The following is a 24,256-nucleotide window of genomic DNA, read 5'->3' on the forward strand; positions in this document are numbered from 1 at the left end:
ATGCACACACCGACACCGAGAGAGAGGCAGAGGCTGCCCCCATCTAGGAACGTCCTACATATGGGGAGGAAGCCATGCTGCTCCAAGGAGGGCCTCAACAGAGGGGCGTGGACGGCAATGGAGGACGAGATACTGGTTTCCTACATCAACGATCACGGCGAGGGCAAGTGGGGAAGCCTTCCCAAACGAGCTGGTAGGTTACAAACACCATCGTCTCTAAGCTTTGCTCTTCTTTGAACATTACATCAATACATGTGTCGATTACGTGTGCGATTTTCTCTAAGTTGATATGATCTCTCCTCCAAACTCTTTCTAGCCATTGCAACTGAAACAAAGAGTGTATGTGTGCGTATGCTTGAAGAAGCAGGTGACTGAAACAAGTAATGCGGCAAGAGAGAGATCACTGGTTTAGCTTTAGCATAGCTTGAGATGGCCGTGTTGACGTCGTGTGAGATGTTGTATGCAGGGCTGAACCGGTGCGGGAAGAGCTGCCGGCTGCGGTAGCTCAACTACCTCCGGCCGGGGATCAAGAGAGGCATTTACATGCATATTCATAATGACAGCTTACTATACATATTGATCGGTTGAACAAGTTAATTTATTTTTATTTGTGGAGGAGTATTATTATTAAAAAAATGAAACGGAGGCAAAAGCTTTGCCTTATCTCATTAATAAAGAAGAAAGGTAACAAGGTCTCAAGGGGGTCATTACTCCTCAACAAATGAGAAAACAAAAGCCTACTCTCGCGACATCAAAGATCCCAAGTGTTTTGCCCCGGCCAGAACCCAAATTTTGGACTCCGCTTTGATATGATCGACCACAACGGTCGGCATCGTAGCTTTCTTTTGAAACACCCTCGCATTCCTCTCGTTCCACAACTCCCATGATACAAGCATTAGAAGAGAGGACATGGCCTTCCTCTTGTGGCCTCGTCCAAGGACAGTCTTCTCCCACCATTGCTTGACCGTTGGGATCCCAGCCCAGGCGGCGACATCCAACTCCTGAACGTCGAGCCAACACTTAACCACATTCCAAATGCATGTGGAGAACCTACAATGCAAGAGGAAGTGTGCCGCCGTCTCAGGCTCCCTCTTACAGAGTTGACATAAGTTACAATTTGGCCATCCTCTCCTCTGAAGCCGATCCGCCGTCCAAATCCGATTCATGGTGACAAGCCACGCAAATAATTTGCACTTGGGAGGCCCCCAATTACCCCAGACGACCCGTGTCATGTTGGAGGTCACAGTCCCCTCAAATTGCGTCTTGTAGGCCGAGGGTGAGGAGTAAACTCCATTGGCCGTGAGGTTCCATACTATGCCATCCGCCCTATCATCATGCAGCTGTATGTGCCGAATCCTCTCCCAAAGTGCGCAAAAATTCTCAATATGCCGCACCGTTAGTCCGTCAGTCATATTGATCCATTGGATCCAATTACGGTCCTGGAGGGCATCCCTACCGACTTGTTATTGTTAAGATCGCAAAAATGGATGGAGCTATATCTTTGGGCTTCTTTCTTCCCTCCAGCCAAGGGGAGTGCCAAAACTTCGCCTTCCGGGCATCCCCCACAGTGATAGTTGAGGAAGCATAGAAAAGCTCTCTATCCGTCGAGTCACATGGGTTTCCCATGTCCACCCAGGCTCTATCTGGCTCTTTCCACTCGTACCAGAGCCACCTCAATCGCAAAGCTCGTGCATACATATTCAGGTCAAGGACACCCAAGACACCAAGCCCCTTCAGTCTGCATACAAGCCTCCAGCTGACCTTGCATTGCCCACCGGATACTTTATCAGATCCAGCCCATAGAAAGCCCTCTCAATCTTCTTGAGGGCGCCAATTGTGCTCTCTGGCAGCTTAACTGTAGTACCATGAAAGGTTGCCTGGGCCGTGAGGACAGATTTAACCAGCTCCGTGCACCCAATAGCCGTGATAAAACGGCCTTGCCAAGGCACAAGCTTTCCAACGACCTTGTCCACTAAGTGTTGTAGGTCAATCTTCCTGAGTCGGTAAACCGACAGCAAAAGGCCAAGGTAGCGCATGGGGAAGGCCGAGCGCGTGGCCGGGAAGCTCTCGGGCACGTCGTCGAGGTTGATACCATCACACCTGATAGGCGTGATGGTGCTCTTCTCCAAGTTTGTCACCAGGCCGGTGACCTCCCCAAAATTAGCCAGGATGGAAGTGAGCTATTGTATGTCCTCCTTAAAGGGCGCCACAAAGATTACCGCATTGTCAGCATACAAAGAGGTGCACACGTGGGTGGTCCTGCCGCCGATCTGCTTCACCTTACCCTACCTAGTGGAGGATGCTCTGGATGGGATCAATGGCGAGGACAAATAGCAGAGTGTTCATGAAAGGAGCCAGACGGGAAGCCATCATTTTTGATACAATCTTGGCTACCATATGGATGAGGCTGATGTGCCGGAAGTCTGACATGCTCTCCGCACCGTCCTTCTTCAGAAGGAGCACAATATTGGTCATGTTGGCCCACTGGAAGTGCTCGGTGTGCAAGTCACCGAAACTATTGATGACAACCATGACGTCTCCTTTGATAACCTCCCAACAAGCTTGAAAGAATGCCCTTGTGAATCCATCGGGCCCCGGTGCCTTGTCCTTTGGCATGTCCCCTATAGCGTCAAGAACCTCTCTCTCAGAAAACGGGTCAGCCAGGCTAGACAGATCACACTAACTGAAGGTGATGTTGTCCCTGTTCAAGTCCTTCCGTGGCCATGCCTTCTTGCCCAGCATGGCAGAGAAGTGCTCCTGGGCCACCTTCGCCTTATCCTCATGGATGTTTGCCCAGCCCGCTGTAATCCGCGGCCTACGAATGAAGTTCTTCCTCATCCTCCCATTCACCCTCTCGAGGACCACGAACCTGATCACCCTCCTCTTTAGCCTCTTCCTCAGGTCCCGCTCGTCAAGCAACAAAGGCCGCAAATCCATAGCCACATCCAGCCTCAAAATGACCTCCGGGGCCATAGCAAGTTGCAGCTTGGCACCGGAAAAAAAAAAACCGTTGCTCCATCTCCTCAAAGCGACCCCCACGCACCGGAGCTCTTCGGCAAGGACCCGGCATGGCTCCGTGTGTGGAGTAGGCTTGGCCCACACGTCCACCGCCACCTTCCCGAAGCCGGGAAGTTCGATCTAGAAATTCTCAAACTTAAAATTTTGTGGTCTTTTAGACCCTATGTCACTTGTAAGGAATAATGGGCAGTGGTATGAAAGGGAAGTTGCCATGGCTGAGAGGGCGTGAGAGCCAAACTGAATATCCCAATCTGGGTTGCAGAAAAAACTATCAAGCTTGCAAAGAGTGGGGTCAATGCATTCGTTGCTCCATGTGAACTTCCGATTTTGCAAATGAATTTCCTTTAGCTCCCAGCCCTGCAGGGTGTTTCGTAAACGATTTATGCGTGAGATATTTGCACTCCTCTTGTTCTTGTCCCTTGCCCGGTAGATTTGGTTAAAATCCCCATTTATGAGCCATTTGACCCCGGCCACCGGCTTTTGCCCGAGCCACTTCGCAAAGAACTCGTCCTTCCTGTTGGCGACAATAGGCACGTACACCTTGGTGAGCTTCAAGGAGATGTCTGAGTTTACAATCGAAATGGTGGCCGAAGGTGGAACTCTCCCCGAGAGATGTCCGAGGCGTTGATGATGTCTTCGGTCCAAAGCAAGATGATGCCCCCCGGTACCCACGGCAGGTAAGGTAGCGAAATTCTTGAGCTTGAAGCCTCCAATGTATGCAGTAGTCGTGGCGTCATGCACTGCCAATTTGGACACCTGAATGCATAAAAGGTTGCACTGGGAAGTAATGATGGCCTCATGTATAGTAGTCCTGCGATCCAGACAGTTGAACCCCCTCACGTTCCAACTGATGATTCTGAGGTTGTGTTCTACCATGCAGAGGTAGCGGACTTCAGGGAAAACAGACCGGTCACCGCGGATGCGCCTCCCATCAAGGGAAGGAGGAGGGAATGAAACATGAGGGAGTAGCACATATCCGCAAACAGAAGCAGTAACGACTTGAGACTGTGGTGTTGAACAACAGCGACAACATTCCAACATGACACACACACACACACACGTACAGAGGGGATTCTGGACTGAACTAACATGGAGAAACAAAGGTACTCAGGTAGATAGCTAGAACACAACTAACGACTATCCCACGATCAGACCGCGGCCGTGGCGTCCAGTTGCCCAGACGCCTCATGGTCCAGACCCTCAGCCCCACCATGCTCAAGGAGGCCATCTTCAACTGTTGTGGCCAGGTCACAGTCAAGGAGGAAGAGAGCCCGCAGCGCGCTGACAGCAGTGGGGGGAGCTGCCCTTGGAACAGCTGGGCGAACTTCGCAATCGCGTCTTCAGTCTTTTGGTTCCCTTCGTGCACAATCCCAACCTGCCGGTACAGGATCTTCTCGGCCATGAGCGCCACCGGCGTGCCTCTGTTCTTGGCGTGAAGCCTAGCAATTCGCCTGCTCGGGGAGAAACCTGGAGCCAGTGTCTAGCGACGCGCATTTGGCCTCTCCTGTCGGGAGAAAGGCGGCGTACGGAGCAGGCCTTGGGATGAACATCGGAGTGGAGTGCCGCCCCCCCCCCCCCCCCCCCCCCCCCCCCCCAAGCAGCGGCTAGTGGCGTGGCGAGGATGTGTAGGGTAACGCAGCAGAAAACAAAAATTTCCGACAGGATCACTATGAAGACTGCATACAAGGTTTGGTCTTTTTCGTTACCGACTCGTAGCGCAGTGAGAAGTAGAGTCGATGATAATCGGCGGTGCAGATCCCCGCAGTTAGGATTTACAACCTCCCAACCGCGAGAATGTATACCCTCATCTGCCCCTCGGACAGTCCCCCGAACGGTGTCGCGGACAACTCTTCGGGAGGACCTTCGAAACTCGGACGGTCACTCGAACAGCCCTTCGGGAGGCACTCTCGAACTAAGACCGAAACTATGATCTCTCTACAGAGTTGCACACATATGGTGTCATCTATCCAGCAGGGCTTCGCCGTCCAGAACTAGTTCCCATCAGAACCGAGACAGCCTTTCGGCTCTACGAAACTATTTCGCGGGGAGGGGGGAGAAGCCAGATCATTGCAATGGCACTTGTATGTGAGAAAGAGTGTGTCTTTAAGCAGCCCCCTCCACCACTATTTATAGGCCAAGCCCAACGGTGGCTTCTCTAAGAAGCCAAGGGGATAATACCAAAAGGCCCTCAAGGTGGCTTCTCCAAGAAGCCAAGCAAAAAAGCACTTTCACTATTCATGATGACATTTTCAGCGTCCATTCGAATTGAAAATATTTATGTGGGCTCAGAAAATTTCCAGTACCCACTAAAATAATTTTCAACGCGTTCCGAAACAATTTCGGTTTAGTGATTTTCATCTGTGAAAAGCAAACAAGAATGCGTTTTCACTATTCATGAAGACAATTTTTCGCGTCCATTAAATCTGAAAATATTTCTGTGGGTCTTAGAATAATTCCAGTACCCACTAAAATGATTTTGGATTCGTTCTGAAACAATTTCAGATTAGTGAATTTCATCTGTGAAAAAATAACCAAAGCGGTACCGGCAGCTCCGAAACATTTTCGGTTTTTATCCCGAAAATTTCCCAGAAGTTTCCAGAATAATTCTGGCACCCTCCAAGAATTATCAGGTGTGTTCCGAAACCAATTTGACTTAATGGTATATCCCGAAACAACTTTTCGGTTTTGTGAAACTATTACGCTATTCTCTCTCTGGAACTCTTCCATTGTCTCCGAAACTTTTTCGGCAAATTTCTCTCAGACTTCCTATCTAGTATTCAGCAGATATATGACCCTTAAGCGTGTGACCCTATAGGTTCGGTGAAGCATAGACATGACCGGAACACTTTCCGATCAATGATCAACATCGGAGCCGTGGGCACCCATATTGACCCCTATACCCACACGAATGAATATTCGAGTGAACCTCTAGTTGCCGTATGCTATTCATGTTGCTTCGTGATATGTTACAAATACCCGAGGTGATATTTACTTGCATCCCCGTGGATCAATAACTTGTCGACTATGCTAGTTACTTCGTTACCGGTTTTGTTCTCTTTTCTCGTTCCCGTGTTCCGGCATCCCTGTGATCAAATCACAAAGTGTCTGACCAGACGATGGCGGATACCATAACACCGAGAGGGCCCAGAGATATCTCTCCATCGTCGGAGGAGCAAATCCCAATCTTGGGCTATCAAGTTACTTGACACACTTTTCCATGAACCCATAAGCCGTCGTAATAGCCACCCATTTACGGATGATGTTTAACAAACCCCAAAGTTCATGTAGCAAGTATGAAGAAACTCGATACTCTCATGGTCTAAGGAATTATGCAAACATTAACTATCTCTTTGTTATTATCCATTAACTTGTGACGAATGTATCTCATAACAAAACATCAATTTGGGTCGATTCAACACAAATGTTCTTCTAACATTGTGCTCTCAAAGTTGATGGCATAGACATGCCCATGATTAGGAAAACAGAACCATCATGCAACACTTGAGCTAGTCTTAGAGGCCAGACTAGGAATACATTTTACCATTTATTATTCCACACGTGCATATGATTCTTCCTCCGAGCCTCGTGGTTACTGCAGACTCGAGAACCATAGCAGTTGTATCATGGAACATAAACATAATTATGAACTTGGAGATAAATAATATCATTTATTATTGCCTCTAGGGCATATCTCCTACAGGATGGGTGCCGTGTCAGATGGCTCGTCCTCCATGAACATCACCGGGGTAGCAGCAGGGATGTGCAGGGGAGGTTCTTTGGCAGTCTTGATCAACAACAGCGTCAGGTGTGAGGGGCGCGCCCGGACTTGCAAGTATTATTATTAATTAGTCACGGTTATTTGACAAACAGATTGCTATTAAACACCAAGGGTGATAAGCTTTTCGTTGGGGTTTCATTTTCTTTTTCCCTACATGGAAGATAAAGATGTATGATCAGACAAAGTAGGCCAAAACCTAAATGAATATAGGATCCAGTTATCATGATCACCTGTACACCTACTATCCATATGAGTCAGCATACATTTTTCCCAATTTAGCCATGATTGAAGAAAAGAACAACTGCTTGTTGAAAGTTATTATTCTTTTTTTCTTTCTTTTAGTTTTCTATTATTTCTCATTTCTTTTTTTAGTTTTTTTCCTTTCCATTTTTCCATTCAGTTTATCTGTATCTTTTTTATACACAAACATTACTAAAAACTTGTCATTAATATATTATAAATACATGATTAATATCTTTACATTTGTTGATGAATTTTTTACAAATATGTAGTTAATATTTTTCAAATAATACATAATGTATTTTTCTCACGCATGAAGTTTTTATAAAACATGTGATGACCAATATTTAAAATACACAATAGGTTAAATACGTGATGAGCATTTTTACATGAATTTTTTTTCTTGCAGTGATATAACGTTTTCCATTTTCAAAACTTATTTTCCTATTATTTAAACTGTTTCTTCACATCCATAATAAAATATGGTTTTTTGAATAGAAATAGAAATCAAGCACTGTGTAGGGGTTTACCTCCGAGAAGCGCCCTAACATGGATAAAAACTCGTTCCTTGTTACCATAGTGTCTAAACACTTATTTCGGGACCTACTACCTGAGATCCTCGGATTTAGCTCATAACTCTTCATGACCGAAGAGATTCTTCAGCTTCTTGTTATGGGCAAAAAGGTCGGCGCCACCATCCATGAGCTCCACCACATGATTTATTTTTGTTTGATTTAACATCACGGTCATGATGGCTGAACGGACATGCTCTCTTCAAGACTTTTGTCAAAGTGAAGAAAGAGAATATCTCTGATGTGTCGGATTAGACCGAACGAGAAATTAGATTGACTTAGTTAAAATCAAATATTTTCTTCGTAATCTCCTCTCCATATATTTGTACTATTTTTTTATACTTCCTTTTAAATTGCTTTCTTATTAATTAAATTTCATGTTATTAATCACATGTTCATTAGATACTATTTATAAGCTATAATAATACCTTTTATGTTTAATGTTGTGACTAGTTGAGTCAAAGATTAAGATGAAATTTCATATTATGTTTGTATAATGTCTATAATTTATTTAACAAACGTGTGCCCAACAGTAAATATTTTTTTCAAAAAAAATGTGTTAGTTTTAAATAACCTCTGAAGTTTTTTTTTGATCAGTAACTTTATTCCACAGATGATTGCCATATCGTTTACAATATTTGGAAGAATAAAGTCAGGGGGAGAAGAATCCCAAAACTCTGAAATTCTAGTGCTAAAGCAGTGTTTTGCCATAATGTACATGTTAGTTTTAAATAACCTCTAAAGTTTATTTATTATATGAGCTTCACCCTAACTATAATGGAAGTAAAAAATATATAATATAATACCACTATGCTCTATGGATTACTTTGTGGCATTTCCATGAATTTTCGTGTGTTTTTTCTTATGTGTTTATATGAATATCCTGAAATATCTTGGTGGAGGGTTCTAGACGGTGTTGATAAACTCTAGTATGTAGAATAACTATTTGAAGTTTGAGATAAGAACTAATACTATTATGGCTTGGTGTATGGTTTTCAACTTTGTTACATTTTGTTAATTTCCTCAGTGCATAATTATTTTTGTATATTCATGATCACAAAAAAGGTAGGTACAAATCATAGTTAAAGAAGATACTCGAACATAAGAAAAGACATTCCCCAAGAGAAAAGCGACGCAATTTGGAGCACATGCACATTATTCATGTCGTCCCGAATTTGTTTGGTCAGCCGATGTTTTGAATTTGACCTCAATTTGATGGGATAGACCCTTCTGCGGTGGCCATTGGAAACCTCGCCAGGGCCCTAAAAAACTCAGTTAACGCCCACCTAAGCCTGTTTGGGCCATTGAGGCCTACCCCCCTCTCCTCACTCATTCCACAGGGAGCGAAAAGGAAGGTAACTACCACCATCGCAACTACGTTGTGACACACGTAGCTATATTCGCACCCAAACCGTAGTCTTGAATTAAAATATTATGTCTGTTTCTAAGGAAACAATCATAAAGTGGTTTATTTGAACAACCAATGCGAAGTTAAAAACGGTAGATAAAAATGTACTAAAATAAATTGGTGGTACTTGAATAATTAAGATGTTCTCGGGGTTTAGTGTCATCACTAATAGTATGATCTACATAAGATATGCAAATGCATAGTTCTAGGTTCGCATAACTAAGCCACCTTGCATTATTTCTGTAAGTGGGCAGAGCCTAGTACAACATACGTGCATCAGCCACATATCACACACGTCAGCACCATTCCTCCCCACATTCATGTTATGGAAACAACAATTAAGGGTCTTCCTGTGGACCCTACCAATGGGCGGCCTCCATTATTCCCCTATAAAATGATCAAAGAAGGAAGGGAGGATATTACTTTCACCTCTTCACCTCCATTTACAACCATCACACGGGTTTAGCGGGGTCTTAAGGAGGGAGGTAACTTCTATCACCGCAATATCTCTACTCCTCGCTTCATCTGGATAGTAATATCCTTCATGTCCAAATAGGCATATGTTGAGTGGTGTGTGTGTGTGTGTGTGTGTGTGTGTGTGTGGCCTCTATGGGTCTCCTTTGTGAATCCTCCACCTACCCCTTCATCCAAGGGCACTATGGGAGCAAAATCCTCTCCCAATACCTCCCTTGGTCGCCAAGGATCGTGTAGGAACAAACCTGACGAAATCATTGAAGAATTGCAGAAGTTGTGTCTGATTTCACAGCCTTCATAGGCTGGTACTAGTGCTGATACGACCTGGCATGGTCGTGCCATGTGTCGTCTGTTCTTCTGGAGTCTGCATGTGCAATTTCATATTTAGGTTGTCATTTCTTCATGCAAACTCTGATTTTGGGTGTTCTTGTGCTCCTTGGATTTGTCTTGTAATGCCCGATACACCCATAGTGTTGGGTCTTAACTTTGGACATTTTGGAAAATATCAAAATATCCAACTCTTCAGAGGGTTGGCAGGCTAGTAGAGTGGTGGATGGAATTATGGTGACAGACATTTTAGATGTATTTTCTCTAGGTGAAAACTCATAACCATGCATTTTGGCTCGATTAGGCAGCATTGACATCCGCGCATTGTTACCTTGTTGAAGTTGTTGGTTCGAAGAGGGGTGATAGCCTTTGGTCTGGCATCTGGTTGGACCAGCCAACATCGGCGCGTGAGCGACAGTTCCTTCTTGAAGATGTTGACTTGGGCGTTGCACCCTTTTCATGCTGATGTGTCATCGTAGGTTTGACAGTATGATTGAAGATGTCGTGGCACGAGGCATATCCTATGTGGATGGCCTTGGATTTTATTGTCTTCTTTGTAAGCCAATATGTTCAGCATTTTCAATAATGAGTAATAAATGTTTGTGTGCATCGCTCAATGCAGAGGCAGATGGTTTTTCCTCTTTTCAAAAAATAATAGAAGTGCGCTGCTAAAAGGGATCTACAGATGAGCTGCTTGCACGCATGTCACTATCAATCAGACATGAGTTTTTTGGAAGAAAAAAATCCTAATTTTTCGAATGCAGGAGTTTTTTGAAAAAAAATTCAAATTTTTCAAATTTACTGTTCACTGTGTGGGTGCACCGAAGTTGGGTGCAGCCACTATTTTCCCATCAGACAATGAGAAAGGGCCAGCGGATAAGTTTAGATTACCGTTCACTTAACACCTAATTACTAGGGTTTCGTTCACACAACCTCATCTAACCTTCAAATAGCCCCCCATCTAGGAACGTCCTACATATACACATGAACAGCTGAGCGCTCCTCTGTCAGACACATGCACACACCGACACCGAGAGAGGGGCAGGGGATATGGGGAGGAAGCCATGCTGCGCCAAGGAGGGCCTGAACAGAGGGGCGTGGACGGCAATGGAGGACGACATCCTGGTCTCCTACATCAACGATCACGGCGAGGGCAAGTGGGGAAGCCTTCCCAAACGAGCTGGTAGGTTACAAACACCATCGTATCTAGTCTTTTGCTCTTCTCCGAACATTGCATCAATACATACATTTATCGATTATGCGTGCGATTTTCTCTTAGTTGACCGATCTCTCCTCCAAGCTCTTTCTAGCCATTGCAACTGAAACAAAGAGTGTATGTGTGCGTATGCTTGAAGAAGCCAGGTGGCTGAAACAAGGAATGCGGCAAGAGAGAGGGCAGGGGGACATCACTAGTTTAGCATAGCTCGAGATGGTCGTGTTGAGTTGTTAACGGCGTGTGAGATGTTGTGTGCAGGGCTGAATCGCTGCGGTAAGAGCTGCCGGCTGCGGTGGCTCAACTACCTCCGGCCGGGGATCAAGAGAGGCAACATCTCCGACGACGAAGAGGAGCTCATCGTCAGGCTCCACGGGCTCCTAGGCAACAGGTGCACATCTATGTTGTTTTCCTTTCATTTGCATCGTGCACATTTTCCGTTGTGTAGATGATCAAGCATTGTATATTGTTGTTTACTTACACTTACACTTACACTTGCATTTACATGCATATTCCTAATGTAATACGTAGTATATAGTGTGAACGAAGATGTACAAGTCGGTCTTTGGTCGTGAAGGAGTATTAATTACTCACACTTGCTTGACAAAATTTAGTATTAGTAATAAACACCAAGGTCATGCTAATACCTTTCCGTTGGAATTTCATTTTCCTTTTCCCTACATGGGAGACAGAGAGAGATGTATGATCAGACAAAGTAGGCCAATGCCTGCTAAATGAATATAGGATCCAGTTATCATGATCACCTGTACACACCTACTATCCATATCAGTCAGCGTGCATGTTCCCAATTCAGCCATGCCCGAAGAAAAGAACAACCTCTTGCTGACAGCCTGAATGCGTGTCCCTAGCCCCAAGAGGTAAACGAGTTATTCGGTCAGCAAAGTTGATGATGACATGCATTCATTCATGCATGCATGCATGCACAACCACTCTGATCTACTACAACAATCTACACCATAACTTGAAAAGGCTCCCATGGCGCTAGGTCTAGAACGAAATGCCACTCCCTCCCGGATTTGGCACAACCACCACTGCTAATCGATCTACACCATGACTTGGAAAAGGCTCTGACCTACAACAACCACGCACTCTGTCAGACTGTCACATATGCAGAAGCTGCAGCTAACCTTGTCAGGCGCAAGTAAATAGGGCCGGCTAGAATTCGCTACTGCTAATCAATTGCAGGTGCTTACTAATTCAGGGTCAGCATGTGATAACAGTTGACGTGGCCCGTGGCAGGTGGTCGCTGATCGCGGGGCGGCTGCCGGGGCGAACAGACAATGAGATCAAGAACTACTGGAACACCACCCTGAGCAAGAGGATGCTGCAGTCCCACGGCGCCGGCTGCTCCAACCAGCCGCAGGCCAAGCCGCCGCCGCCGCTGCAGGCCGGCGGCGAGGCGCAGGCCCCGGCCGAGGGCACGAGCAGCCCGATCCGGACCAAGGCGCTGCGGTGCACCACCACGGTGCTGGCGGCAGCAGAGGGGTTTCACGAGCAGGGGCGTGCGGCGCCGGAGCACGTCGCCGAGGAGGATCAGCTGGGGGACTGCCTGTCGATCGGCTCGATCGACCTTGATCTGGAGGGCATCGAGCTGGGCTTCATGATGAGCCCGTGGAGCGGCGGCGGTGCCGACAGCCTGGGCGGTCAGCATTTCGGTGCTCCCGGGACTGGGGATGATGATCTGGAGGAGCTGCTCGGGCTGGGCGTGGCCGGAGGAGACGGCGACGGCCATGGCGGACTCGGGGACCTGGAATTGGCGTGGCTTTGATGAACGGGCGTAATGGTCAAAATGTCAAATGTGTTTGGCGTGAATAATATAGTTACGTGTAGTAAATTACGACTTTGCATACCTCAGTTCATCATATGTGTAACAAATTACAGGTTGGTGCTGTAAATAAAGTGCTGCTGCCAAATAAGCTGGAGTGCCTTGGTCTCGGTTTCGGCCATCATTCCTGAACTGCGCATGGAAATCGATTCGTTGAGAGTATAAATAAAAGGAACGAAATAAAAATACCAGCGCCCACCGTGGGGCTCGAACCCACGACCACAAGGTTAAGAGCCTTGCGCTCTACCAACTGAGCTAGACGGGCTGATGGTCATTTCATTTTTATTTACTTTTACCTCTTCAACCCAGTGCGTGTACAGAAGGTAACACACCATTCAACCACCTCACCCTGACAAGAAAGCCACTCTGATAAAGAAAACAGCTAAATTTGTGCATATGCATTTGACACTGCAGCTTTCTCTCTATTTTTCTCCCTCTGTCTTTAGATTCTCAATTTAACCACCAAATGTGTGTCACATCACATCCCACCAAGAGCATATTAGGAAGGCAATCACAATAGGAACACTGATTTGATATTCAGAAACAGCAATGGAACAGTTCCAACTTTGACAAGTAAATACAATCTACAGAGCAAACCAAGTTGACAACAATGGACAGAAACAAATCAACCTGGGGTGCACGGCTACAACACACACTTATTTGCAAGGCTGCTCCCTTTCCTCAAGCATCAGCGCTTCTCATGGTGAATTATTACTTTTTTGAATAATCTGAATGGTGAAATTGGAGGGCGATGGCCAGAAAGAGCGATCCCAGGGATCAGCCAACGATCTACAACAGCAATGACACAATGACACAGAGTACCAGGGACCAGCCAACGATCTACAACAGCCAGTCAGCCCATGTTCAGCTGATCAATCGTCATTCGGGGACGCTTTGCAGCTGCGGCGGCCACGGCGTTGAGCTGGAAAGAAACCCTCTGGCCCTGGCTCTGGCTCTGAGGCTGCTGCTGCTGCTCGTTGCCCCTCTGATCCTGCGAGGAGTTTGGGTTAGGATTGGCAGCGTCTGCGTTGGCGCCCTCTTCCTCATCTTCTGCTTCCTCTGTCTGAGTTGGCGGCTTCAATGCAGGTAGGAGTTGGTAGTTCTGGCTCAGCAAGGTGTCCTGCTCAGGTGGCAGTGGAATCGAGCCGGGTGGAGCAATGGACTTGGGCAGCGGGATTTTGTTCCGGCTGCGTGCCAGCTCGAGTAGAACCTGCGACATCAGAAAAATGACTTGTCAGCCCACCTATGCATATAGAGTACTTTGTGTCAACTTAGAATTTCCAGGCAAACGATAAAACAGGCACTTATTAACTTCAAAGCATAACCAAAAGAGTTGTTCATAGCCTTTATCCACATACGCAATATCTTTTTTAGGTATATCTTAGCAGCCAACACACGAGTACCCTTGTGGACGACCCACAATCTCTAATATCTTTGTACTACCTGACATTATTCATCAACATTTTAGGTATATCTTGAGATGCCAGCCTCATACACATTAAGAATCATACCCTGTCTGTTTCATGTTTTCCTATAAATCTAGCCATGGATTACCCTGTTCCCGAGGAATTGGAGGGTGTGGGAGTGGGGCACCAGTGTATTAGTGAATTGGTACGTAACCGTCATTACGGAATGTTATGTGGGGAACTCCGTACCAGAGGAGGAAGCCCACAGGCCACAACAGCCACACCTGAGTCAGAATATGCTACAGTAAGAGTTCTGTATTAAGGAAATGATATTTTGTTCCCTAAGATGAGAGTCATTTCAACAGAACCAGCAGCAGTCACGTTCTGCAGCAGTTCAAGTTTGTACTCGCCCAGGACACTAGTCTTGAGTTGCCTATATAAAGATCCCCTAGCTGCGGTAACTGATGCAATTTATCAGCAAAGGAGTCTTCCTCTAATCTCTATTCCCCACTACCCCGTCACCTTTCTGATTCTGCACTGGCTTTGGTGCCTTCTTGCCGATACCTTGTCAGAGCACCTCCTGGCCACAGGCATACCCTCCAGTCTAGAGGCTCTAACAGATGCCCTGATATCCCTTCTATGTGATTATTTGACTTTGACCAGTGAAGAGTGTCCAAATCTAACGAAAGTTATCAATAATACACATAATATATCTAAAGAGTAAAGCCTCCTAATAAAGAAACTGAGTGTTCTGTTGTTAAGTCCAACAGTAAGACGCCTGCCACAGTATCAGCAGCATCACTGCACTAACAGAAGAGGGTATCTATTTCTTGCTTGATTCTTTACATTGTGTACATGGAAATAGTTGCACATGATTCATAACATTTTGGACCCTTGAGCATAAGCATTCGATTTTTCAAATAAGACATGGGCTCAGCTGAACACTCCTAACAAGACATGGGGTAAATTGAATTATAGCTCGTCAAACTTCTGCCCAACTGGACTCTCCTTGCATCATCTGCTTATAGCTGCACCCGGGTGGATTTAAATCTCGACACTCCCAGGTCACCCATCAAACTGGCAAAAGTTCGGTCGATTCCAACTTCCTAAAGGATAATGGACTCGTCTTGGCCCTAATGGCAGGCTACTAGGAAAGGTGCCATCGCCCGAATGGAGAGAATCAGGTTTAGCTCTGAAAGTAAATGTTAAACATAATTTAGAAACAAGAGACGCTTTGGCCGAGTGGTTAAGGCGTGTGCCTGCTAAGTACATGGGGTTCCCCCGCGAGAGTTCGAATCTCTCAGGCGTCGAATTTTTTATTTATTTTTCTCGGTGGCTTATTTCTCTCTACTCTGCAATGGATTCACAATGATCCTTTTCTGTAAGTAAAGCCTTGGATGGCCGCTCACTTCAGATTGTCTGCATTCCTGGCTTCGTGCTACACAGCAGCAACCTTTGGTCCTCACTTTGGTGGTAAGCTTCTTGTGCCATGTTCCTCTCTTTACTTGGAATTTAGCCCATGCCTTTTTCTTCTTCAATACCTTCATTCTTTCAGTGTTGGTTTGCTCTATTTCTACGCCATAACCATAACAGTTTTTTCATGCAGCATTAGTTTTGTAAGTAGTGCTTAGAGTATAGATCGCCTTCATCTCTATTCCCTGCTATCCCGTTGCCTTTCTTATGTGCACTGGCTATGGTGCCTCCTTGCCAGCCCTCTAGTGCCTCCTGGCCACAGGAATATCCTTCGGTCTAGAGGCTCTAACAGATGCTTTCCCTTCTGTGCAATTATTTGAGTTGACCATAAAGAGGGTCAAATCCAATGAAAGTTATCAATAACACACATAATATATCTTAAGAGTAAAGGTAACTAAAAAAGAAACCGAGTATCTTGTTTCCAATTCCAACGGTAGGACAGCTGCTACAGTACAATCAGCATCACTGCACTAACATAAGAGGGCATTTATTTTGTATTTGATTCTCAACGCTTACATTGTGTATATGGAACTACTTGTGCATGTTTCCTGAGTTTTTGGACCCTTAAGTAGATACGCAGTCAACTTTCCAAACAAGACATGGGCTCAGCTGAACATTCCTAACAAGACATGGACTAAATTGAATGTCAACCTTATGCCCCACCTGGACTTTGCTTGCATGATCTGCTATAGCTGATGGGGTTTTGGGGAACAAATCGGGTTTAGATATCAAAACCTACTTTTGGACCAAAAGAGATACTACTATGTAGCTCCAGAAGGTCATGATAACACCAACAGACGCTTTGGCCAAGTGGTTGACGCGTGGGCCTGTTAGGTACATGTGGTTTCTCTGCAAGAGTTCGAATCTCTCAGGCGTAGATTTTTATTATTATTATTTCTTTCTCAGGGCAAGTGGTTAGCTGCATCTCAGGCCAAATGTCGGCACTCCCTGGCTACCCCACCAGATTCAATTCCAGCTTCCTAAGGGATAAGTTGTCATCTTGGTATAAGTGGTAGAGTGCTAGAGTACTGCTACTTGAGATGAATCTGGGTTCGAATCCCACACCATTCCCTCATATGTTTTAATTATAATAATTTCAGTACAGCATTGACTGATATGTTGGTCCCTCGGACATGTACAAGTGTGGACAAAACGGCATCTCGTCACGAGTTCGAGGACTTGAAACCGCAATCTCTGCGTGCGTCACGAATGGCGGCTTCTGACCAACCACCATATCTGGGGCTTTGATGTGTTCTTATTGGGGAACACATCCAATTAATCCAGTATCCACCCTCATCTGAAATTAAATTTTCCCCAAAAATATCTCTCAGCCAAGACCCAGCAATTAACTGAAATCTCAAAAGCACAGATCAGTTTTTGTTCCTTCCGCAATACATCTGCGCATCCTCTGTTATGGCTATTATTTCCCCGGTTGAAGTTCACAGCACTACTCCCCCTGATCTAGGGTTTAATGTGGCCCCTTCTCCTCGTCAAACACCAATTGAAGGTAAGTACCAGAGTTAATTGCGCGTTGTGCACCAGTTCGTAGGATCCGGTGACCAATCCGAATTGAAGGAAGACACAGATAGAAACTAGGGTTTGTGGTGGTGGCGGTCTTACCTCGCGGGGCGGCGGCTGGGAGAAGGAGAAGTTGACCTTGGCCTGGATGGCGAGGCGGACGTCGTCGGCGTCGAGCTGGGGCTTGCCGGCGTGGTCGGCGTAGACCTGGGCGTCGCCGAGCACGTCCCCGGCGTAGCGGTAGGCGAGGTCGAGGAACTGGTGCACGACGCGCGGCTCGTACTCGCCCTCGCCGAGCCCCATGGAGCGGAGGAGCTCCCGTACCACGCGCGCGTCGCGGGGCTCGTCCGGGCCCGACGCCCCTCCTCCGGCCGCCGCGGGCTGGAGCGCTGGCCGCCCGCCGCCGCCGCCGCCGTCCATGGTCTGATTGCTGGCTGTGGTGTCTGGGGTTGGGGAGTGGGGCGAATAGGGTTTAGATACTACTCGGAAAAAAAAAAGGGTTTCGATACCGTGCCACGGTGCCAGGCTGCCAGTCCTTTTGGAACCAAATGTACGGTATAGATATGGGCGGAACATGTTGGAGTCACCAAGTGACGCTTTGGCCGAGTGGTTAAGGCGTGTGCCTGCTAAGTACATGGGGTTTCCCCGCGAGAGTTCGAATCTCTCAGGCGTCGCTATATCTTTTTTCCCTTTTCCTCTTTTTTTTTTGCCTTTTTCTCTCTGTGGCCACTGGGGAGACTTACACTACCCTCAAACAAAGGAATGGAAACATAAAAACAACGCTTTCTGGATCTTCTCTATGATATTTTGTATCCAATATAAGAGGCCTATGATCAGAGTTCCCAAAGCCTAAATGCATGATGGCCGCCTCCGAGTACCATTGTCTCCATGGAGCATTGGACATACCCCCGTCTAGGTGTTCTTAAGTCATTCTTTGCCATGTGATGATGTGAACATGTCAACTCCAAGGAATGGGAGTGGAATTCATTCCACACCACATGTGGATTGATGGATTTCTAATAGTCGGTGCTGCTGCATATGCAGCAATTTTTATGGTAAGAAACTATGGCCCAACTACTTGATAGAACGATCTATTAGATTGCATCCTTAGACATCGTGATGCACTCATGTCCCACCTTAACTCTCCACATAACCGTATCTAGTAGGTTCATAGTCTCCACAGATATCATGATGCAAATTATATCCCACCTTAACTCTTCCAGGACGATAGAACCGTAATAGGGTTTAGATACCGTGCTACTTTTCCTCGTGGGGCACCTGCATGGTGAGGCCTCCCTAGTTTACGCCTTAATCATTGTTTGTATGCTATACATACGACACCTTAGGTATGATTCTCCTTCGAGAGTGATAATCAACAGTACGAATATAGGATTAAACCGCTAGATTTGCTATTGTACAAGAATCAGGTAGTTTCAGTTTATAGAAAGGAACACAAATTTTCCTTTTCCATATCTATCTATATATATACCTACTAATAAAGGGAGTGCCTGCTGCCTCCCGGGTCGCTCTCGCGACTCCGGAGGCCCCCGCCGCCGCCAACAACAAGGAGCAGCCGCGCCGCCCATTCCCTACTCGCCGTCGCCGGAGGACGCCTAAGGGCAAAGCCCAAAGCTGGCGGCGGCGGCAAGGACGCACGCGGCCCGCGGCCGCGACCCTCCCCACTCCATCTCCACTCGCCAGATCTAGATCCATCTCGTCCTCAACTCTCTGGGCATGCTCCGAGCCCTGCTGCGCGCTGACGCTCCACCCCCTGTTATTGCCTCGCCCATCTCGCGCTGCCGCGCAACGTCCACTTTCACCGTGGCCGTCGACGTCCTACACCGTTCAGATCCGGCCGGTGCTCGCCGCTCTCGACCTGCGCCGCCATCCTCCGCGTCGACCCTCCTCTACTCCGGGCCGGTGTGCCGCGGCTGCGGGATCCATGCTCCCCGCCTTGTGCGGGTCTTGGTCTGCCTGCTCGTCCTGCCTAGGTGGTGCGGGGTGGCAGCCCGACCTCCTTTGCTCTGCTTCATCCCTAGTGCTTGCGCTGGTTCTGGTGCTTGGGCGAGTCCGAAGTGTCTACGCCGGCTGGTTGTGCCTTTGAGGTCCCCTGCATCGACGACTAAGCATGTGTGCATCGGATCTGCCATGTGCAGTGTTCGACCTGGCCGTCTTCGCCCCTGCGCTCCATTGCGTGCTACCCCACCCCCTGTCGGCTCCTCGACTCTCCATCACCCCACGCCTGCCTCTCCTTCGCCCCCTATGGACGGTGGCCCGTTGATCGTCAATTTGCATTGCTTCGGCTGTCGGAGCTGCTCTGACGATGTCGGCCTTGATCTGGCACTAGCTTTGGGAGAAATCCCTGCTGACCCGTGTGTCAGCTAACAACGGCGGCGCTAATCCGATGTCGCTTTCCTTCCTGGAGGCGTGGTCTTTGAGTTGTACCTGCTTAGTTTTGGCTCTCCTCCATGTCGACGGCGCGGTTTGCAACTTCACGTCTGTATGGTGAACTTCTCCGCACTCTGTGTGACCTTTCCATTTTCCTTCAATCCACTCGTCTCCGCCCCGTCCTCCCCATACCATCGCCAACATTGCCTCCTCATTGAGCCCTTCGCCACCATCCATCCGCCCATGCCCATCATTTAGTGTGCCATCCATGTTGGTGTGTTCTTCATGTGATTTCTCTTCTGTTGTCCTTCGCGTGGTCTTCGTACTGTTGTTGTGCATGCTCAAGACCCTCCCATGGTTCTCGTTGTGCTACGGCGAGCTTCGGGATCTTGGTGTTGTCTTGGTTCACCTTTGCTCAATGATGACACAATGATGCCTCCCCAACCTGCTAATCGTCTCGGCCGCTCATGGCGGATCTCCCAGTCAAGGTTCGTGTTATGGTTTGGCACTCGTTGATTATGGATGATCCTCTGTTGTGCCGTGAGGCTCGGTACGCACACCGGTGCGGTGCATTAGGTTGTTTGCACAATCTTGGCATTGTGATCCCTCAACAACACCCCACATCTACTTGTATATCTCGTGGTGTTGGTCTTTCTGCATGCTAGCTAGGTCGTGCCTTCTCCTGGGCATCAATTTTTTTTCTCTTCTTCTGTAACCTTGTTACCTGTACGGTTTTTGGCCCGGTTTTTCTCATAAACGGGGTCAACTTGTTTAGATTTTCGATCCGGTTTCCCTTATAAACTGGATCAGCCAAAGCTTAAGGGGCGACTCTTGGCTTTGGCAGCTTTTTGAGCAATATTTTCAGGTGGGGATCCTCTCCTCCCCGGTGACCGTTCAAACAAAATCTATACCTAATAATAAAGGACGGAAGCTTTCATAGTTCTCCATAAGTCATGCAATTATATTCGTTGATTTTATGTTAACCATAAAGATTGACGATTAGGATTTAAAGGTAGATCTACACAATGTTACGTAAAATAAAAACATGTACAGAACCTACAGTTTTATCATTGACACGTCTATGGACAATCCATTCTCTTTTTATAGTATGATGAGAGTCCAACCTGCACACAAACACATTAATTTCCTTTAGTTTCAAAAAAACACATCAATTTCCTTTTTGTTTTCCACTTTTTTCATCCTATTGTGATTTTTCGTAAGTCAGACACGTGTGTGTTCAGATTATTAAACAGAGAAAAAAAGAATAAAATAAAGGGCTCGCACATGGATTCGATCCTTTATTATTAGTCTGGTGTGCAATGTCTCACCTTGCAATCAGTACGCTACTAGTAATGGTTGTGCTCTTAAATGACGCCTGGTTCCTTTTGACCTGAACAGACAGGGGTGTTGGGATTCGACCCTTGACGTCCTAAGTTGATGCTCGCACTGGCAAGTGGGAACCACCTTTGCTGGCTCCTACCTGTGATTTCTAAGGGCGCCTGGTCCATTTTGAAAGATATGTCGATTCTTCTTTATGGCGCAAGGATGTGGTCGAGTTCAGGTCTTTTCAGGGAGCAAATCAGTCGTAGTATGCCGCGGGCAGGGTGCGGTGGCGACATGGGCATGCGGAGCAGCTGCAGCTATCGCGTGTGCAGTGATATGCCCAAGGCCCGTCCAGGTAGCGTATAATAATCTCATAATCAATAGTTTCATATATGTTCTCCCATTAATAGTCTCATCTTCTATCTTGCACATATTTTCACCGGTTTGTACATAATTAAGCCGATTATTAAGAAGGCTAGAGGAATGAGGCAGCCCTGTTGGTTTAAAAAAAAGGGATTTATGACATGCATGATAAAGGATAGGAAAAAACGAAAAAAATCACAAGGTTACTCAAAGGATGTTGCACATGAAACGCCATTATGGTCACTGAGAAAGGCTGGAGCAATGAGCCGTTGGTTTAGAAAATGGGATTCATGACATGTAAGAGGAAGATTGTTAAATTATTAGATCAACCAAAGGAAAACAATATAAGGTGACTCAGAGGATGATGACGAGTCAAACAGCGGCCAAAATGCCAAGATACGAACTAACCCTATAAATCACGGTGTCGCTCTAGGGACCGGAGGAGCATGCGATTTTCAGACTCGGCCACACTCATAAAGCTCCTAATAATGGACGAGCAACCCTCCAAGGTGTTCGGAAAAGGTTGTGCCGATCCAGAGTCTCCCGTTGCAACGCACGAGCAAATGTGCTATGTGCTAGTCTACATTACTATTAAACAATCAAACAAAACTTTCTTAAATGCATCCTGCAATTAGTCCCACAATTCACACGAACCAATCAACACCACACGATTAGACCCACACTTCTCAATCTAACAGCCACCATTGATCTAATATTTTTATGGGGTACACTTAACAATTTTCAATGACTGACCATGCTTCACCTAAGATGTAATATTGGAACTACCATTCCCACGTCCCCTGCAATCACGGAAATCTGATCGCAAACTAAGGCAACTTCAGGACCTCCCAGTTCCAAAAAAACTCCACGACCTCGACCTCACCGTCTGGCACGACGGCGGCCTGGTGCGAGACGCCGCCCACCACCAACGTCCCCTGCCTGCACGGCGACCTCGCCGCACTGCACCACATCGTCGCCTCCCTGCACGATCACCATCGCGATTGTTGCCGCTCATAGTGTGGCATCCATCCTGCGAGATCCCCAGAGTCCAGGAGATGGAACCTGCCCCGACACCAGCCTTGCGGCCGCGCCCGCGCACGGCCCTACACCCGCGCCCGCCGCGTCCCCTGAACCAGCCGGCCACATGCAGCTCTGATTCTTCCGTCCATTGCTTCAGGTTCCACTTCTTCGTAGCGTGACGGCGACTCAGGGGGCTGGATTTGGCCACCGTCTGGAGGGACGCCATATATTGGATTTGGATGGTGAGCCCACGCATCTTGATTTTATTCAAAACGTTCCTCTCTAGCATGGTACTGATATGTGATGGGCCGGATTTAGAAGATGCCCTTCTAATCAATTTTATTGGCGATCTTCTCATTGGACTGCAGCAGATATCGTCTTGATGTATATATGGTGCCGTGATAGCTGATTAAATCTGCAAATTCCTTGTCGTTGACTATGGCCTTGTCTGTCAACTACCTTGATAGGTTCCTCTCCGTATATCCCCTTCCTGTAAGTCTATAATCTCTGTAGATAAATCTTGTACGATGCCATGGTTGCCCCTTTATTCCTGGAGTATTTGCAGCTGGTACTATTTCTTTTTCTTTTTTAATTCACAGCTACTGGCATGAATTGGCCCTTGCATTTGGTCCTAGCACTGGCAATAATTTGAATCTGTTAATTGGGGACAGATATGCCCATCACCAGTATATATTTTGGTTCTGTCTAGAATTGGGGACAGATGACATCAGATCTTTTAATAAATTATAAACAACATATCTTTTTAATTTTGGTTCTGTCTAGAATGGTGAAATTCAATTTTGTTCTACTGCAGATTATTTTGATCATCTTCACCAACAGTATATATTGCAGAGAATTGTTTTGGTTTAGTTTTTAGCATGTAGATATGATATGGTAAGCCTCCAGTGAAGGAGGGGCTTAGTCAAATAGAAACTGTTCTATTTGATATCCAATGTAATTTGGAAATTAGTGGCGGAAGACTCCTAAACTAGCATAGCATTTTGTTTGAATTTCTCTTTACTTGATTGTGTTACTTATGCGCAATCACCATGCTTGACATGGGTCCCTGATTTTGTCACTTCCATTGACGAGTCTTTTGTAAGCATCTCGATGCGGAGGTAGAACTTCTAACAAGTCTTCCTGTTATACGTTGTTTGTTGCTATTTTTTGCTGCAATGTGGAGGTACAGATTCTAGCTGATATATCTTCATGCTTTACCTTGTTTACCACTGTCCTAATATGGAGGTACAGATTCTAGCTGATATATCTTCATGTTTTACCTTGTTTACCAATGTCCCAGATTTTTGTTTCCTCTTTGCTTTGAGTTAGATAGAAGATGGGACGTGCTTTGGTGTACTTTCCTCTTACGCTAACCCTACGCACCATGGTGTTGCAGCGCCTTCGGCTCAAGGGAACCATCTCCAAGCCTACCGTACTCGAATCATGGAAGCGTGCAAAGTACAGCGCATTGTGGTGTCGCTGGCCACCCGATCTCTACAGCCACAACAAACGGCTACATGACCAACCAGGCCGGTGTCTTGACCTCTGAATCACGTCGCTGTGCTAGCGCCTTGATCTCGCATGCGGCCGTCTAAAACCCGAGAGGCCAACCTCGCTCGAGCGTCGCCGGCCAGCACTCATCTGCACAGGAGCAGCTGGTTGAATATATGTGCCTCCTCCGCCTCTTATTCCCTGAAACGTAATGTTATGAGTATAGTTTCTAATCACTGATGTCACATTGGCGTAGAATTAAACTGCATAGGTTAGATTGACATTTTGCCCCATGTTTAATTACTATATGTGCTGCACACTGGTCCATGTATTTATTCTGTTGGTCAAAAGTTTTGACTATCAAGTTTCGTCAGATGTGAGTTGTAGAAATTTTCAGT

The 24,256-nt window shown here is 46.6% G+C and overlaps 2 protein-coding genes, 1 long non-coding RNA gene and 3 other non-coding genes across 6 annotated transcripts; 4 read left to right on the plus strand and 2 right to left on the minus strand.

The window, feature by feature from the left end:
• Positions 1–5: 5 nt before the first annotated feature.
• On the plus strand, positions 6–696 carry LOC147981542 (uncharacterized). Its single transcript, XR_015599920.1, has 2 exons — positions 6–193; positions 467–696. It is a non-coding gene; the product is annotated as an uncharacterized LOC147981542 (long non-coding RNA).
• A 10,087-nt stretch (positions 697–10,783) lies between these two features.
• On the plus strand, positions 10,784–12,967 carry LOC125549221 (transcription factor MYB1-like). Its single transcript, XM_048712686.2, has 3 exons — positions 10,784–11,000; positions 11,292–11,421; positions 12,291–12,967. The coding sequence occupies exons 1-3, from the start codon at positions 10,868–10,870 to the stop codon at positions 12,817–12,819; spliced, it is 792 nt and encodes a 263-aa protein (XP_048568643.1). The 5' UTR covers positions 10,784–10,867; the 3' UTR covers positions 12,820–12,967.
• Positions 12,968–13,068: 101 nt separating this feature from the next.
• Positions 13,069–13,141, minus strand: TRNAK-CUU (transfer RNA lysine (anticodon CUU)). The gene has a single exon. It is a non-coding gene; the product is annotated as a tRNA-Lys (tRNA).
• A 234-nt stretch (positions 13,142–13,375) lies between these two features.
• LOC125545956 (transcription initiation factor TFIID subunit 9) lies at positions 13,376–17,737 on the minus strand. The gene is made up of 2 exons (XM_048710015.2): positions 17,376–17,737; positions 13,376–14,086 (listed from the first exon to the last, which is right to left on the minus strand). Exons 1-2 carry the CDS (start codon positions 17,691–17,693, stop codon positions 13,730–13,732), a joined length of 675 nt encoding a protein of 224 aa, XP_048565972.1. The 5' UTR covers positions 17,694–17,737; the 3' UTR covers positions 13,376–13,729.
• Positions 15,511–15,592, plus strand: TRNAS-GCU (transfer RNA serine (anticodon GCU)). The gene has a single exon. It is a non-coding gene; the product is annotated as a tRNA-Ser (tRNA).
• Positions 17,738–17,865: 128 nt separating the features above from the next.
• On the plus strand, positions 17,866–17,947 carry TRNAS-GCU (transfer RNA serine (anticodon GCU)). The gene has a single exon. It is a non-coding gene; the product is annotated as a tRNA-Ser (tRNA).
• The last annotated feature ends 6,309 nt before the right edge of the window (positions 17,948–24,256 follow it).

The sequence above is a fragment of the Triticum urartu genome, chromosome 3A (assembly GCF_056163025.1).
Source record: "Triticum urartu cultivar PI428250 chromosome 3A, HENAU_Tu73, whole genome shotgun sequence".
Classification (NCBI taxonomy): Eukaryota; Viridiplantae; Streptophyta; class Magnoliopsida; order Poales; family Poaceae; genus Triticum; species Triticum urartu.

Excerpts from the sequence above, each read along its gene's own strand:
- LOC125545956 (XM_048710015.2), bottom strand. The coding sequence starts at position 17,693 with ATGGACGGCGGCGGCGGCGGCGGGCGGCCAGCGCTCCAGCCCGCGGCG. Across the intron at positions 14,087-17,375 it reads CCCAGCCGCCGCCCCGCGAG|GTTCTACTCGAGCTGGCACG; the intron begins GTAAGACCGCCA and ends CTGATGTCGCAG.
- LOC125549221 (XM_048712686.2), top strand. The coding sequence starts at position 10,868 with ATGGGGAGGAAGCCATGCTGCGCCAAGGAGGGCCTGAACAGAGGGGCG. Across the intron at positions 11,001-11,291 it reads AAGCCTTCCCAAACGAGCTG|GGCTGAATCGCTGCGGTAAG; the intron begins GTAGGTTACAAA and ends TGTTGTGTGCAG. Across the intron at positions 11,422-12,290 it reads CACGGGCTCCTAGGCAACAG|GTGGTCGCTGATCGCGGGGC; the intron begins GTGCACATCTAT and ends GGCCCGTGGCAG.